The sequence below is a fragment of the Suncus etruscus genome, chromosome 7, assembly GCF_024139225.1.
Source record: "Suncus etruscus isolate mSunEtr1 chromosome 7, mSunEtr1.pri.cur, whole genome shotgun sequence".
NCBI classification, from domain to species: domain Eukaryota; kingdom Metazoa; phylum Chordata; class Mammalia; order Eulipotyphla; family Soricidae; genus Suncus; species Suncus etruscus.
Window position 1 is genome coordinate 37,988,698 of NC_064854.1, and position 13,532 is coordinate 38,002,229.

Consider the following 13,532-nt stretch of genomic DNA (forward strand, 5'->3'; position numbering starts at 1 on the left):
CCCTTTCCCCGCCTCTCCCTCCGTCTCCTCCGCCCCTTTCCAGGAAGCGCCATATTGATCCCGGTGCCTTCAACCTCCTCCTCCTCTTCTTCCTCCTCCTCCTCCTTCTCCTCCCCGCGCCCGCCCCCTGGCTAGGCACCCCGCGCGCGCCCCCGGCCCCTTCGCCTTACCTTGGCGATGGCCTTTCGGTAGCGGGTCACCGCCTGCTGGATGAGGCTGAAAACTTTCATGTGGCCGTCGCCGCACGGCACGACCACCCGGGTCCGCCCGAAGCACACGGTCACTTTCATGCCGCCGCCGATCCCGGGGCTCGGGCTCCCCGCGGCCGGAGCAGCCCCGGGCCGGGGCGGCGGGACTAGCAGTGGGCGCGGTTCGGCTCGGCTCGGCTCGGCTCGGTGCGCGCTGCTGCAGACTCTCGTCTAGGGCTTAGCGCGGGCAGGCGGCGGCGGCGGCGCCCGGGGTGCGCTCGCCTGGCATGCCCGAGTCCGGCTGCCCTGGCCTCGCCGGGGGACTGGCTCGCTCGCCCGCTTGGGGGTCCCCGCGGCGGCGCCCCGATGCCTCCGGCCACCTGTTCGGCGGCGTCTCGCGCGCGCGGTGGCGATGGTGGCGGCCCGGGGCTGTGTGGCGCTCGCCGCGCGCACTCCGGGCCGCGGGGGAAGGGAAGCGAAGGGAAGGGAAGGGAGGGGAGCGGAGCGGAGAGGAGAGGAGAGGAGGGCGGAGCAGGGGCCGGGCCGGGCACACAACACCGCGCACATGCGGCAGGGGGGGGGTGGTGAGGCGGGGCGGGGTGCTCCCCGCCTCTTCGGGCGGCGCGCAGAGCCGTGGCGGGACCCCCGCGCCGCGCAGCCGCGCGCGCAGATGCCGAGGGTCCCCAATCTTGGCCCCAGTGGCCTAGTCGGGGGCGCTCAGCACAGCGCTCAGCAAACCCCGCTTTCCCCCAATCGCCTCTTCGGTGGGGAACCCCCGCTGCACCCCGTCCTCCCGCCCAGGTCTTTTCCCGAGTCCTCCCTCCCTCCTTCTCTTTCTTTGTCACTTTGAATCCCCTCCCCGGTCGCCAGGGATCGCCGCCCGCCCCGGAAAGCTGTCTGTGTGCAAGGCAGATCCCCGGTCCTAGCCTTAGGCTGGACTCGTTCCCTCTCCTCTGCGCTTCCCTTTCTCCGCCAGCTTTGGGGAGACACCGAGCAGGGAGGGGGCTTGCAGCCGAGCTTTCTTGAACCCGCCGGCGCCCCCTCTCTAGTCCGCAGCCCTGGCAGAGGTTCTCGCACTAAGCTCTCTGCTGGCTCGACTGCTGCAAGGCCCGGCCGAGGTGGCTCCAACCTTAATGGCAATAATTAATCTTCGACTCCGGGCAGAGGTTTGGACTCAAATCAGTGTTTCTTTCTTCCAAAGCCACTATTTCCCTTGTCGTTTTGTTATGACCCACTTCCACGGCAGCAATTGAGATCGTTTTTGTTTGTTTGTTTGTTTGTTTGTTTACTTCTTTTCCATTCTGCATCATGAGCCATCCTATCTCTAGGAGAATGCCTTGTGTGAAAGCAGTGCTAGGAGATGCCCTCGAAGCACTAGCGCTGAACACAAGCAGTGAACCCCAGGAGGAGAGAAAGCAACTCCTTGACGGGGTGGGGTGCGTGCATGTGGGACGTGAGGTGATTTGTTGTTTTTGAAAAGTGAACCAAGTCTGGGAGAAGTAGCCGACGCTCGCCTCTGAGTATTGAGCTGCAGTTTCCGAACAACTGTTTTCATGCTTTTGAAAAGAATAAGCTTTGTGAGTCCATGTCTGTCCCGAGCCGTAGGAGCTTTATCTTTGTCGTATTTTAGGATATGTGAGACCAATGGCCGGTTCCCCTGAACTCAGGCAGAACGTCAGCATTTCATTTCCAGCGAAAAGAGCTTTAAAAGAAAGACACAATACAAAGATCTCTCTCTCCTTTTCTCCCTGAGATCACTCACACACACACACACACACACACACACACACACACACACACACACACACACACACACACACACACACACATATATATATATATATATATATATATATATATATATATCTTGGGTAGAGTGCAATTTTTCACATCAACATTGTCCTTCCTCTCAATGCAGTCTTGTCCCAAGTAACCAATCACCTGTGCTGGCCAGTACTTAAGGAGATGCTCCATGTCTCCTTTCCTCTTCTACTCTATCACCAAATGCGGAAGCTACTTTTCCAAGTAAATGGAAAACTTGAGACAGACCACAAGGGTAAATTCTAAATTTTATTCCATTCAATGAAATTAGTTCTCCTATGTGACTGCTACCGACGTTTTTTTTTCTTCTGGTTTTTGGGACACACCCGGCAACACTCAGGGGTTACTCCTGACTCTATGCTCAGAAATCGCTCCTGGCAGGCTGAGGGGACCATATGGGATGCCGGAATTAGAACATCCGACCTTCTGCATGCAAGGCAAACGCCTTACCTCCATTGCTATCTCTCCAGCCCCTACCAACATCATAAAAATCATTTTTGACCTGGATGCCACAGCCAACACTGCTGGCTGGATTTGTGCTCAGGAATCATGCCTAGTTAAGCTCAGAGAACCCTATTTGGTGGCAGTGATCAAAAGAAGATTGACTGTGTGCAAGACTTATCCCTATACTATCTCTTTGTCCCCTGCCAAATTTTTTTAATAAAGTTGGTGGCAGCTGTGATGACAAGCCTTGATGTAGTCTTCTTGCTTCTAGTATTAATACTTGGACCTACAACAGTTATTAATGATTATAACTAGCATTTCTATTTAGCTGTATGACATGGGGAAAACATTTACTCATTTATAGAGTAGCTTCCTCAAAATAATTCACATTTGGAGCCGGACATTTGCCTTGCACACGGTCAATCTAGGATGGATCTTAGTTCAATCACCGGCATCCCATATGGTTCCCCCCTGAGCCAGGAGTGATTGCTGAGCGCATAGCCAGGAGTAAACGCTGATAGTCATTGGGTGTGGCTCAAAAATAAAAAAAAAAAAGGGATAGGTGATATAGCTCAATGGTCAGAGTACACGCTTTTGTGCAAGAGGCCCAAGTTCCAACCCTGACACTGAATGGTCCTCAGTACACAGAGCCAGGAGCCAGAACCTCCAACCACTTCAACCACTGACAACTATGACCCTAAACATTAATGCAAAAATAATGTTTATGAAGTCTGAGGATGGTACAATGAGTAGGATGCTTACTTTGCATAGAGCAGACCCTGGGTTTTATTACCAGCATCCCAGGAGTATTTCTGAGAGCCAGTAGTTACCCCTGAGCATTACCCAGTTACCCAATGTGCCCCCCAAACAAACAAGAATAATGTTTATGGCAGGATTGGGGAGGGTGATATACCTTCATAAAAAGAGGCAGAAGCATAGTATATGTGTGCAGCTTTATTTCTATGAATTAACTCCACTTTCAATACTAAGGGCATATAAATGTTTTTAAAACTATGACCCAGGACCAGGCAGAGAGTTCAATAGCTGGAGTGCATGTTCCCAATGCAGGAACCTCTGCTTTGATTCCCTATACTACATAGTCCCTCAGTGCTGTCAAGAGAGCCAGAAGTTACTGATGAGAACCAGTGGGGATGGTCCAAATATAAAAACAAATATGAGGGGTCCGAGTGGTAGCACACTGGTAGCATGCAGCTGACCCAGACAGACCTGGGTTCAATCCTGGGCATCCCAAATGGTTCCCGAGCCTGCCAGGAGCAATTTCTGAGCACAAGGCTAGAAGTAACTGCTGAATGCCACCAGTTGTTGCCCAAAAGCCAATAATAATAATAATAACAATAATAAACAAAAACAACACTGGATTAATACATATGGCATCTATTCAACTAATAAAAGCTTATACTTATTTATTTGGTTTTTGGGTCACACCCGGCAGTGCTCAGGGGTCACTCCTGGCTCTACACTCAAAAACTGCTCCCGGCAGGCTTGAGGGACCATATGGGATTCACATTTGTGAATTCAAACTGGGATTCAGACCATTGTCCTTCTGCATGCAAGGCAAATGCCATACCTCCATGCTAATCTCCAGCCCCTTGTATTTATTTTTTGTTTTTTGTTTTTTGTTTTTCTTGGGCCACACCCGGCAATGCTCAGGGGTTACTCCTGGCTGTCTACTCAGAAATAGCTCCTGGCAGGCACGGGGGACCATACGGGACACCAGGATTCGAACCTGGATCGGCTGCTTGCAAGGCAAACACCACTGTGTTATCTCTCCGGGCCCATATTTATTTATTTTTGACTGAGACCTTTCAACTACATTTAAGTCTACCAATTTTATTTAGATATAGAAAGTTCTTTTATTCTATAAGTTGATGAGAAACTAATTTCGTATCACTTTTGATACCAGACACTTTTTTTCTTTGGTGTCTTGAGATCAAAGTCTAAAGTCCCCAAGCAAATAATGGATCTGCTTTCATTAATATTCTCTCCGAATATAGAGCCAGATAGTTGTAGTAGAGCCAAGTTACACTGGTAAATTGTTCTGCTTGATCAAATTGCTTCTGGTCTGAGGTAACTGTATACTCAAACCCTGGTCCAGTGAAAAGGAAATCACCAAAGTCAAGGATCAAATGAATGTGGCATTACTATATTCTAGTTTGTTTGGTCTTATATGGTGCATATTTCAAATTTTATAAAAGATCCTTTGCACATTCTAAAAGGAATCATTTTCTCTTTGGTTTTATCAACCTATTGATTCAACTGGTCTTCAATATCGCAGAATGTCTGAAAATTAATGAGGATCCAGCTGGCTTTGTTTCTTCCTACTACTGGGCAGGAGTGACCATATGGAGCATATTTTCCACTGTATTCAGCAGAATTCCTAAGATCCATGACATAAATACATCCCCCTATACTTTCAAAATTAAAGCAATTATGGTATTTTTACATACATTGTGTGCCTGCTCATAAAAATTATCCTTAAACTTACCATATATTCAACATGCTGTATACTTAGCCTCAATCAAGTCCACTCTATAAGAGTTGAATTTGTCTACTATGTTAAGCCTAATAGGACAAGCTGGTATATAAGTTCCTAAAAGTATCCTATCTGGTAAAGATGTAAAAAGGTGGACTTTAAGAGTATCATAGGCTGATGTGGCCAGAGCATACAGCTGGTAAAGCATTTTGCCTCACACATAATCAACCTGGGTTCAATCTCCCACACTTCATATGATCCCCCAAGTACTGCAGATCCAGAAGTAACACCAGATCATTGTAGGTTGTGGCTCCAGAAGAGAGGATTATAGGTACTAACCATAATGTGGTACTCAGTGGAAATGTTCATTCATTCATTCCTTTGAGAGAAAAGAAAGAAAAAAAAGGCAAAAAAAAAAAAAAAGACCAGCTAGAGTAAAGCTATCCAGGAGAAATAAAAAACAAAGCAGGGACTGAACAATAGTATAGCAGCTTGACCCAGGTTCTATCCCCAGCATCCCACATGGTCCCCCAGCACTATCAGGATTAATTCTTGAGTTTAGAGCCAGGACTTACCCTTGGATTTGGCCCCAAATCAAACAAAAACAAAAACAAAAAAAAAAAAACAATGTTAGCTATTTTAAATCTTCCAGAAAACAAGTTACAATAATGTTTCCAATATATTTTATTTAACTCAATGTATCATCACTTTTAGAAAAGGCTAGTTTGTGTTCATTCGTTTTTCCCATTAATTCTTAGGAGTCTATATAATCTACTTCCAGCACATCTCCATTGAAAACAGCCATCTTCCAAGAGCTTAGTGGTTATAGATAACAGATTCATTAAGATAGCTCTGATGAATGGGTTTGCTGGTGGCTAGAAATCGCATGCACAGTCCAGAAATTTACTAACTCACAAATGGGTTGAGCTCTGGAAGGCAGAAACTCTGCATCATACTTTCACAGGTCTCTCACAGTACAATACAGGCTTGTTACTCACTATTGGAGGAATGAGTGGATAACTGTGGGGAGGTGGGAGGAAAGATGACCTTTTGCCTTAGAGAAAGCATGTAATGGTAGAGCTATGTTCAGGATAAAATTCAAAGATCAAGGGAATTAAGAAACACACTTAGGGTCAATAGAGCGTTTCCATTGTTGTGCAACATTAAACACAAGTGTTAAGACCAGCAGTTTTTCAAAAGAGACATGAGCATATCATATCAATCATGTGGATCAGAATGATGAGCAACAAAGGAATAGAGAAAATACAAGAAAAGAAAAGAGGAGGAGAAAGCCAGAGCCTTAATGATCCCCTAACCTGCCAAAAGCAGACATCACACATACAAAGTACAGAAGCTACTTGGTTCAAACAACTAAATTGCCCCAAACAAAGTAGGTCCTTGCCAAACTTCCTCAGGCCACCTTCTTTTCCTCTTGCATCTCCTGCTGCCTCTTCACCCTGGAGGCTAACGCAATCCAAGTGGAACCTTACTCACCACCTATGATTACAGGTTGGAGTAGTATTGACTTTTATGCCCCCATCATGCAGACCTAAGTCTTTACCTTCAAAATAGTACAGTCATCCTCCACCTGTCCATGTGATGTGAAGCTAATCACATTCTTGGCTTATGGTTTCCAGTCACTCACTGTGCTCAAAAAAAGTTAGAGTTCAGGCAGAGATGACCTCTTCAAAAAAGCCCACCATGACAGCCGCACTCCCAGTGCTAGAATTCCTGAATTCCTTGCAGAAAATCATCTCCCGTCATCCTATGACCATTTGTGATCTACTCAGATTCACAACCCCAGTCAAATGTGTCGCTCTTCCATTAAGAACAAGAGAAAACAGTAGATCTTGTTAATGTAATATCTGAAGGTTGATCCACTTTGGCGAAGAGCAGGGTAGAGGTTGGTACTGCAGGTGAAACAACCTAATTGAAGACAATTGTGCAGAAAAGCAAAGCACTCTTTTTGTTTTTGTTTTTGTTTTAGGGTCACACCGGGCGGTGCTCAGGGGTTACTCCTGGCTGTCTGCTCAGAAATAGCTCCTGACAGGCACAGGGGACCATATGGGACACCGGGATTCGAACCAACCACCTTTGGTCCTGGATCGGCTGCTTGCAAGGCAAACTCCACTGTGCTCTCTCTCCGGGCCCAGGAAAGCATTCTTAAGCCACTTAACTTCTGGTGCTTCAGTTTGATTGATTGCACCATTCGGAGCAGGCAGTGGCATGGAGAGGTAGTTGCACTGAATGCTTTATAAAGCCATTGCTTTCAACTAAAATTCTGAGGCGAAGACTGAGGTTAAGATCTCTAGTAAGGTCAGAGTGCTTGCCTTCTAATATGCTGGGAAACTCAAGGCTTGAAAGAGAGATTCTACTGCTGTTTGTGGGATTTCAGAGTCTAAAGCAGGATTATGTGCTGGTAGTAGAGATCTATTGTTCTGCCTTTTCTTTTTTCCTCTCTTTATGGGGGTGCAAACCCTTCAGTGCTCAAATTCTACTCCAGTTCTGTACTTACAGAGCACTTTTGGTGCTCAAGAGACCTTATATGATGCTAGAGATCAAACTGAAATATGTCTCCTGAAAGGCAAGAGTCTTACCCTTTCCCAAGCCAATTTTGCCTTTTCTTCAACAACATACATTTTTATATTTGTTCAAAGTCTGCGACTATAAAATACTGATAAGTACAGGTCTCCAGGAGATTTTTTTTTACTCTAAAATGATATTGAGAAATTGAAGTCGAAATGGGAGCAGATCAAGGAGCCTATTTTATTCACTCCTTTAAAAGTAAGATTCTACTTAGCCAAAAAAAAAAAAAAAAACCCTTAGCAGTTTATGATAAAAAGGATCAGGATGAAATGAATTGAGCACATAAAGCCTTACACTAGCGATTAGATAAATCTCAGTTCAAAAGGACTTCTGGTAAGAGGAAATGAATCAGTGTTCTAAGGACAAGTGTGGTTAAGTAGCTCATTCAGTAAAGCAAAAGGGGGGGGGGGGGGAAATGCGATGAGTTTGAACGTTGGAACAATATACTTTTCCTCAACCTATCAAGGTTTAGTGACTGAAATTCTCAAATCCTAAAACAATGAGGATGAGTCAAGGAAAAGTTTTAGCTAAATTCTCAGTGCTGTGGTTAATTAACGCACTCAATTTAAAGTAACCCTACCCAGAACACCTAAGATTTTCCTGGTGCCTACCCTCTACCAACTCCATCCAATGAAAGGAAAAAGGTCCAGTTACCCTAGAGCCAAACACACTCATATCTGAAGGAGGCAAATGATGGCTAGGAGAATTTCTAATGAAACCCAGTGCCCGAGCTCCTGGCATTCTCTGCTCTAAACCAGGAGTTTTGGCCCAGGACACACATCCAGCCAGCCCACTTCTCCCTTCCTGACTGACTCATACTTCTATCCACTGTCAGGTTACTCCCTTAAGCTTGAATTTCTAAACTGTTCAGTCTAAGATGATTTTGTGGGGATTTTTGTTTGGTTTTTGTTTGTTTGTTTGTTTGTTTGTTTATGGGCCACAGCTGGCAGTGCTCAGGGTTGCTCCTAGCTTGGTGCTCAGGATTGCTTCTGACTTGGTGCTCAAAAATCGCACCTAGTGCTCAGATTAAAAAAAAAGAAGAGGGCCCGGAGAGATAGCACAGCGGTGTTTGCCTTGCAAGCAGCCGATCCAGGACCAAAGGTGGTTGGTTCGAATCCCAGTGTCCCATATGGTCCCCCGTGCCTGCCAGGAGCTATTTCTGAGCAGACAGCCAGGAGTAAGCCCTGAGCACCGCTGGGTGTGGCCCAAAAACCAAAAAAAAAAAAAAAGAAGAAGAAGAAGAAGAAGAAGAAGAAGAAGAAGAAGAAGAAGAAGAAGAAGAAGAAGAAGAAGAAGAAGAAGAAGAAGAAGAAGAAGAAGAAGAAGAAGAAGAAGAAATGAAATTACTCCTGGCAGGCTCAGGGGACCATGCATGTGGGATGCCAGGAATTGAATCTGGGTTGTCCCAGGTCATCCATGTACCACTGTGCTATCATCACTCTAACCCTCAATGTCTAAGTTGAAATGCCACATTTGTCTCTAGCTGGGGATGTTTACTTGAGTCAGCATAAATTTACTTTTACATTTACTTTCTGTTCAGACCAGAACCCCAGAATTAAAAGAAGCATTGCGGTGACAAAGACCAATTGATCCCTGCCTGCTCCATCTAGTCTTTTTCTCCATGGGTCATCTGTGAACAACACCATCACTTCTCTGGGCACAGAGCCCTCAAAGACCTGTTCTTTGTTTTGAGGGGAGAGAGCACCACACCCAGCAGTTTTTAAGGCTTACATCTGACTCTGTGCTCAGGGATCACTCCTGGGGATGCTCCTGGGGATCATATGTGGTACTGGGAATTGAATTGAAGTCAGCTGCATACTGCACAAAGCAAATACTTTACTTCCTGTACTATCTCTGACCTTTATGTCCCACTCTTTGTCCCAAAGCTTTTCTACTATTCTCCCAGTTTACTCAGCACCATTACCCCTGGTCCTTGCAGGCCTTTAAACAGACTGGGCAGATTCCCTCTGTAGGGACTGTACACATGCCCTTCCCTTGCTCTGAACTCATTAATAGATTGTTCCCAACCTGTAATTTCTTTTTTGTTTGTTTGTTTTTGTTTTTTTTTTTTGGGCCACACCCGGCATTGCTCAGGGATTATTCCTGGCTGTCTGCTCAGAAATAGCTCCTGGCAGGCACGGGGGACCATATGGGACACCAGGATTCGAACCAACCACCTTTGGTCCTGGATCGGCTGCTTGCAAGGCAAACACCACTGTGCTATCTCTCTGGGCCCTAACCTGTAATTTCTAAGGGCTCTCTCCAAGGTCACCTTTGTATTGCCTGACCACCTAGCATCAAAATATACCTATCCCTGTCACTCTGCCTTCTTTGCTTACTTTCTCTTTATTGCACTTCTAACCAGCTGATACCTCTCCTGGAGACTTGTTTATTAATTAGTTACCTGCTTCTTTCATCTTGATTAACACCATGTCCTTGGTGTCTATGCTAGTGCTTAGTTAAAAATGCTGATAATGATTTGCTAAATAAATCTCAGTCACTATGGGACCAGCACAAGACATGTCACTTGAGGAGGGGGGTGGTGGAAATGTTTCACATAGCAGATCTATAACATCATGTTTCTTCAGCATGCAGCCTTACAAGGTCAGTGTCATTATGATTCCTCAATATTAATAAGGAATAATAACGTATTATTATTCAAATTGTAAATGCCAACTCTGTTCCTGACACTGGGGCAGGCACTTCTCAGATATGCCTATGAAGAGCCATGTTGCTCTCTCTTTTTAACCCACATCTCTTTAATCCACATGCCAAATCTGTAGGCTTTTTTTAAGTGGTTAAGAAAAAAATTAAGTGGATAGAGAAACTCTATAGGAATTAAAGTGCTTGTATATGACTTACCCTGGTTTGTTCCCTAGCCCTGAGCACTGGTCCCCTGAGCACTGCCAGGAATGATCCTTGAGCACAAAGCCAGGAGTAGCTCTAAAAATAACTCAGTGTAACCTTCAATCAAAAAATTATTTTTAACCAGGAGAAGAAAAAGTGTTTTGATTTGGTTTGGTTTGGTTTCGTTTTGGGGGACAGACCCAGCAGTGTTCAGGGGTTACTCCTGGCTGTATAGTTAGAAATTGCTCCTGGCAGGATCAGGGGACCATATGGGATGACGGGATCAGAACCACTATCCTTCTGTATGCAAGGCAAACACCTTACCTCCATGCTATCTCTCTGGCCCCATAATAAAATGTTTTGTTACGTATGTAATATTTACATGAGTTCAAATTCATGTGTCAGCAAAGTAAATTCATTAGACCATTTTGGAGGAATGTTCACTCATATCTGTAAGCAATGGTGGATTTGATGCTCTCTAGACAGAATGAGCAGCTAAAAAATATTTGCTACCTAGTTATTTACAAAAAAAGACATTTTCAAAAAATTATAAAGAAAAGAAATTTGATACTGCTGGTCCAAATACTGCATTATCTAAAGAGGTTTACTGCCAGTCCACAGAATTTGCTGCCATTTAACTGTGGTGTGTGTGTGTGTGTGTGTGTGTGTGTGTGTGTGTGTGTGTGTGTGTGTGTTTGTCTTTTATTTTTGTTTTTGAGCCACAGGCAGAAAAGTTCATGGTTTTCTCCTGGATCTGAGTTCAAGAACCATTACTGGCAGGCTTAGGGGACTATATTAGGTGCAGGGCATGAAACCAAGTTGGCTGCATATGAGGTAAATCTCTCCTCCTGTCTTATTGCTCTGAACTTATGTCTTCCTTACTTCCTTCTTTCCTTTCTTTTCTTTTTTCTCTTTTTCCTTTTCTTTCTTTCTTCTTCCTTTTCTTTCTTTCTTTCTTTCTTTCCTTCTTTCTTTCTTTCTTTTTCTTTCTTTCTTTCTTTCTTTCTTTCTTTCTTTCTTTCTTTCTTTCTTTCTTTCTTTCTTTCTTTCTTTCTTTCTTTCTTTCTTTCTTCCTTTTCTTTGTTTCTCCTTTCTTTCCTCCTCTTTCCTCTCCTTCTCCTCTCTTTCACACCAGCAACAGCACTCTGGGCTTACTCCTGTCTCTGTACTCAGAGACCATTTCTGGTGGTTATTGTGGGGAGCATATGTGATATCGTAGATTGAAACAGGGTAGGATGCTTGCAAGTCAAGCACTGTACTATCTCATCAGCTCTGGCTGTGTGTTTTAGCCATGGGTGTGAAGACTGGAGTGAAAGATTAAAAAACAATGGTTTAAAGCAATTTACAGTGTTTAGATAATGAGAAAGAGTATAGAAAGCTTAAAAATTGACTTTCCCTTTTCATATTAGCCTTTGATTCTCAGAACCTTGATTGTTCATCTTGGGGCTTCCATTTCCAAATCTGTTGGGGCAGATACACCCTAAAGCCACTGCTGGTGAATTTTACCCTTGTAATTACTAACCTTGGTAAATGACATCCTTTTTTCACACTGCAAGCAGATGGGTGACTGGTGCTTCTAATCAATAGAACGTAGCAAGAGAATGGGATGCCACTGTCTTGGTTATTTTCTGTCATTTCAAGACTGTACCCCAGCATCCTGGAGAGGACTTTCCTAGAAGAGGCAAGTGCCTGTTGTAAAAGTCATCTATGAAAAGAAATGCCCAGCCTTTAACAGCTTTAGCTCTTAGGGAATAAAAATACAAGGGACCACCATCATTGGCCTCTAGGAATGAATCTTGCCATTGATGAAAGTTTGGGAACTGCTTTTTCCCTAATCAAATTTCCACATGAAAACAGCCTGGTAACACCTGTGTAACAGTGGAGCCCTAGAGTAGAGGAGCCAATTCATCTGTACCTGAACCCCTGATCTACAAAACCTATTTATAACATAACCAAAGAAAACTAGTGAGTAACACCTAACCCCCACCATTCATGACTTTGTTTGTTTTCATTTGTTATTGTTTGTTGGGTTTTTATTTGGAGGGGAAGCATACCTGGTGGTCCTCAGGTGTTACTTCTGGCTCTGCACTCAGAAATCACTCCTGTTGGGCTTAGGAAGCCACATGGGATGCTGGAGATAGAACCTGGGTCAATTTTGTACAAGGCAAGCACCCTATGTGCTGTGCCATCTCTCTGGCCCCATGATTTTGCTTTATACAGTTTCATTTACCCAAGGTCAACCTCTGTCCAAAAATATCATGTGTAATAAGATATTTTGAGAGTGATAAACATTAACATAGCTTTGATTACAACATATTGCCAGTTGACTACTTATGGTGACTTTTTATTTTTGTTTTTGGGGGCCACATCTGGCAGTGCTTAGGACTCAGGGATCAGTGCTCTAAGCTCAGGGATCACTTTTGGTAGAGCCAGGAGACCACATGTAGTACTGGAGATCAAAACTAGGTTGATGGCATACAAGACAAATGCCTTACTCGCTGCACTATTTTTCTTTTTCCTTCTTCCTTTCTTCCTTTCTTTCTTCCTTTCTTTCTTTCTTCCTTCCTTCCTTCCTTCCTTCCTTCCTTCCTTCCTTCCTTCCTTCCTTCCTTCCTTCCTTTCTTTCTTTCTTTCTTTCTTTCTTTCTTTCTTTCTTTCTTTCTTTCTTTCTTTCTTTCTTTCTTTCTTTTTTGGTTTTTGGGTCACACCAGGCAGCACTCAGGGGTTTACGCCTGGCTCTATGCTCAGAAATCATTCCTGGCAGGCTCAGGGGACCACATGGAATGTCGGGATTCAAACCATCAATCTTATTCCAACCACCAATCTTCTGCATGAAAGACAAATGCCTTACCTCCATGCTATCTCTCTGGCCCGTGCACTATCTTTCTTCATGGAGCTTTATTTTACATTGTAAATTGTATTACTTAGGGGTAGGAGATATTTGGGCCTCACCTAGTAGTGCTCAGATACTCATGGTTCTGTGATGAGGGTACGTTCCTGGTAGATTTTGGAAAAATCTACAGTATCAGGTATCAAACTAATTTGGTCATGTACAAGGCAGGTACTTTAACCTCTATACTACTTCTCTGGCCTATGTGCCTATGCATTAAAGTTTATCACACATACATATCTATATGTGTGTGCGTATGTGT

General features: G+C 44.4%; 1 protein-coding gene across 12 annotated transcripts in view; it reads right to left on the bottom strand.

Annotated features, from left to right (window-relative positions):
* PARD3 (par-3 family cell polarity regulator) overlaps positions 1-365 on the bottom strand; it is a 674,271-nt gene extending 673,906 nt beyond the window's left edge. For all 12 annotated transcript variants that reach the window (XM_049776411.1, XM_049776408.1, XM_049776410.1 and 9 more), the window contains exon 1: positions 171-365. In XM_049776411.1, coding sequence (XP_049632368.1) covers positions 171-290 — 120 coding nt within the window. In that variant the 5' untranslated portion in view covers positions 291-365. The remainder of the gene's footprint in view (positions 1-170) is intronic.
* Between the last annotated feature and the right edge of the window lie 13,167 nt (positions 366-13,532).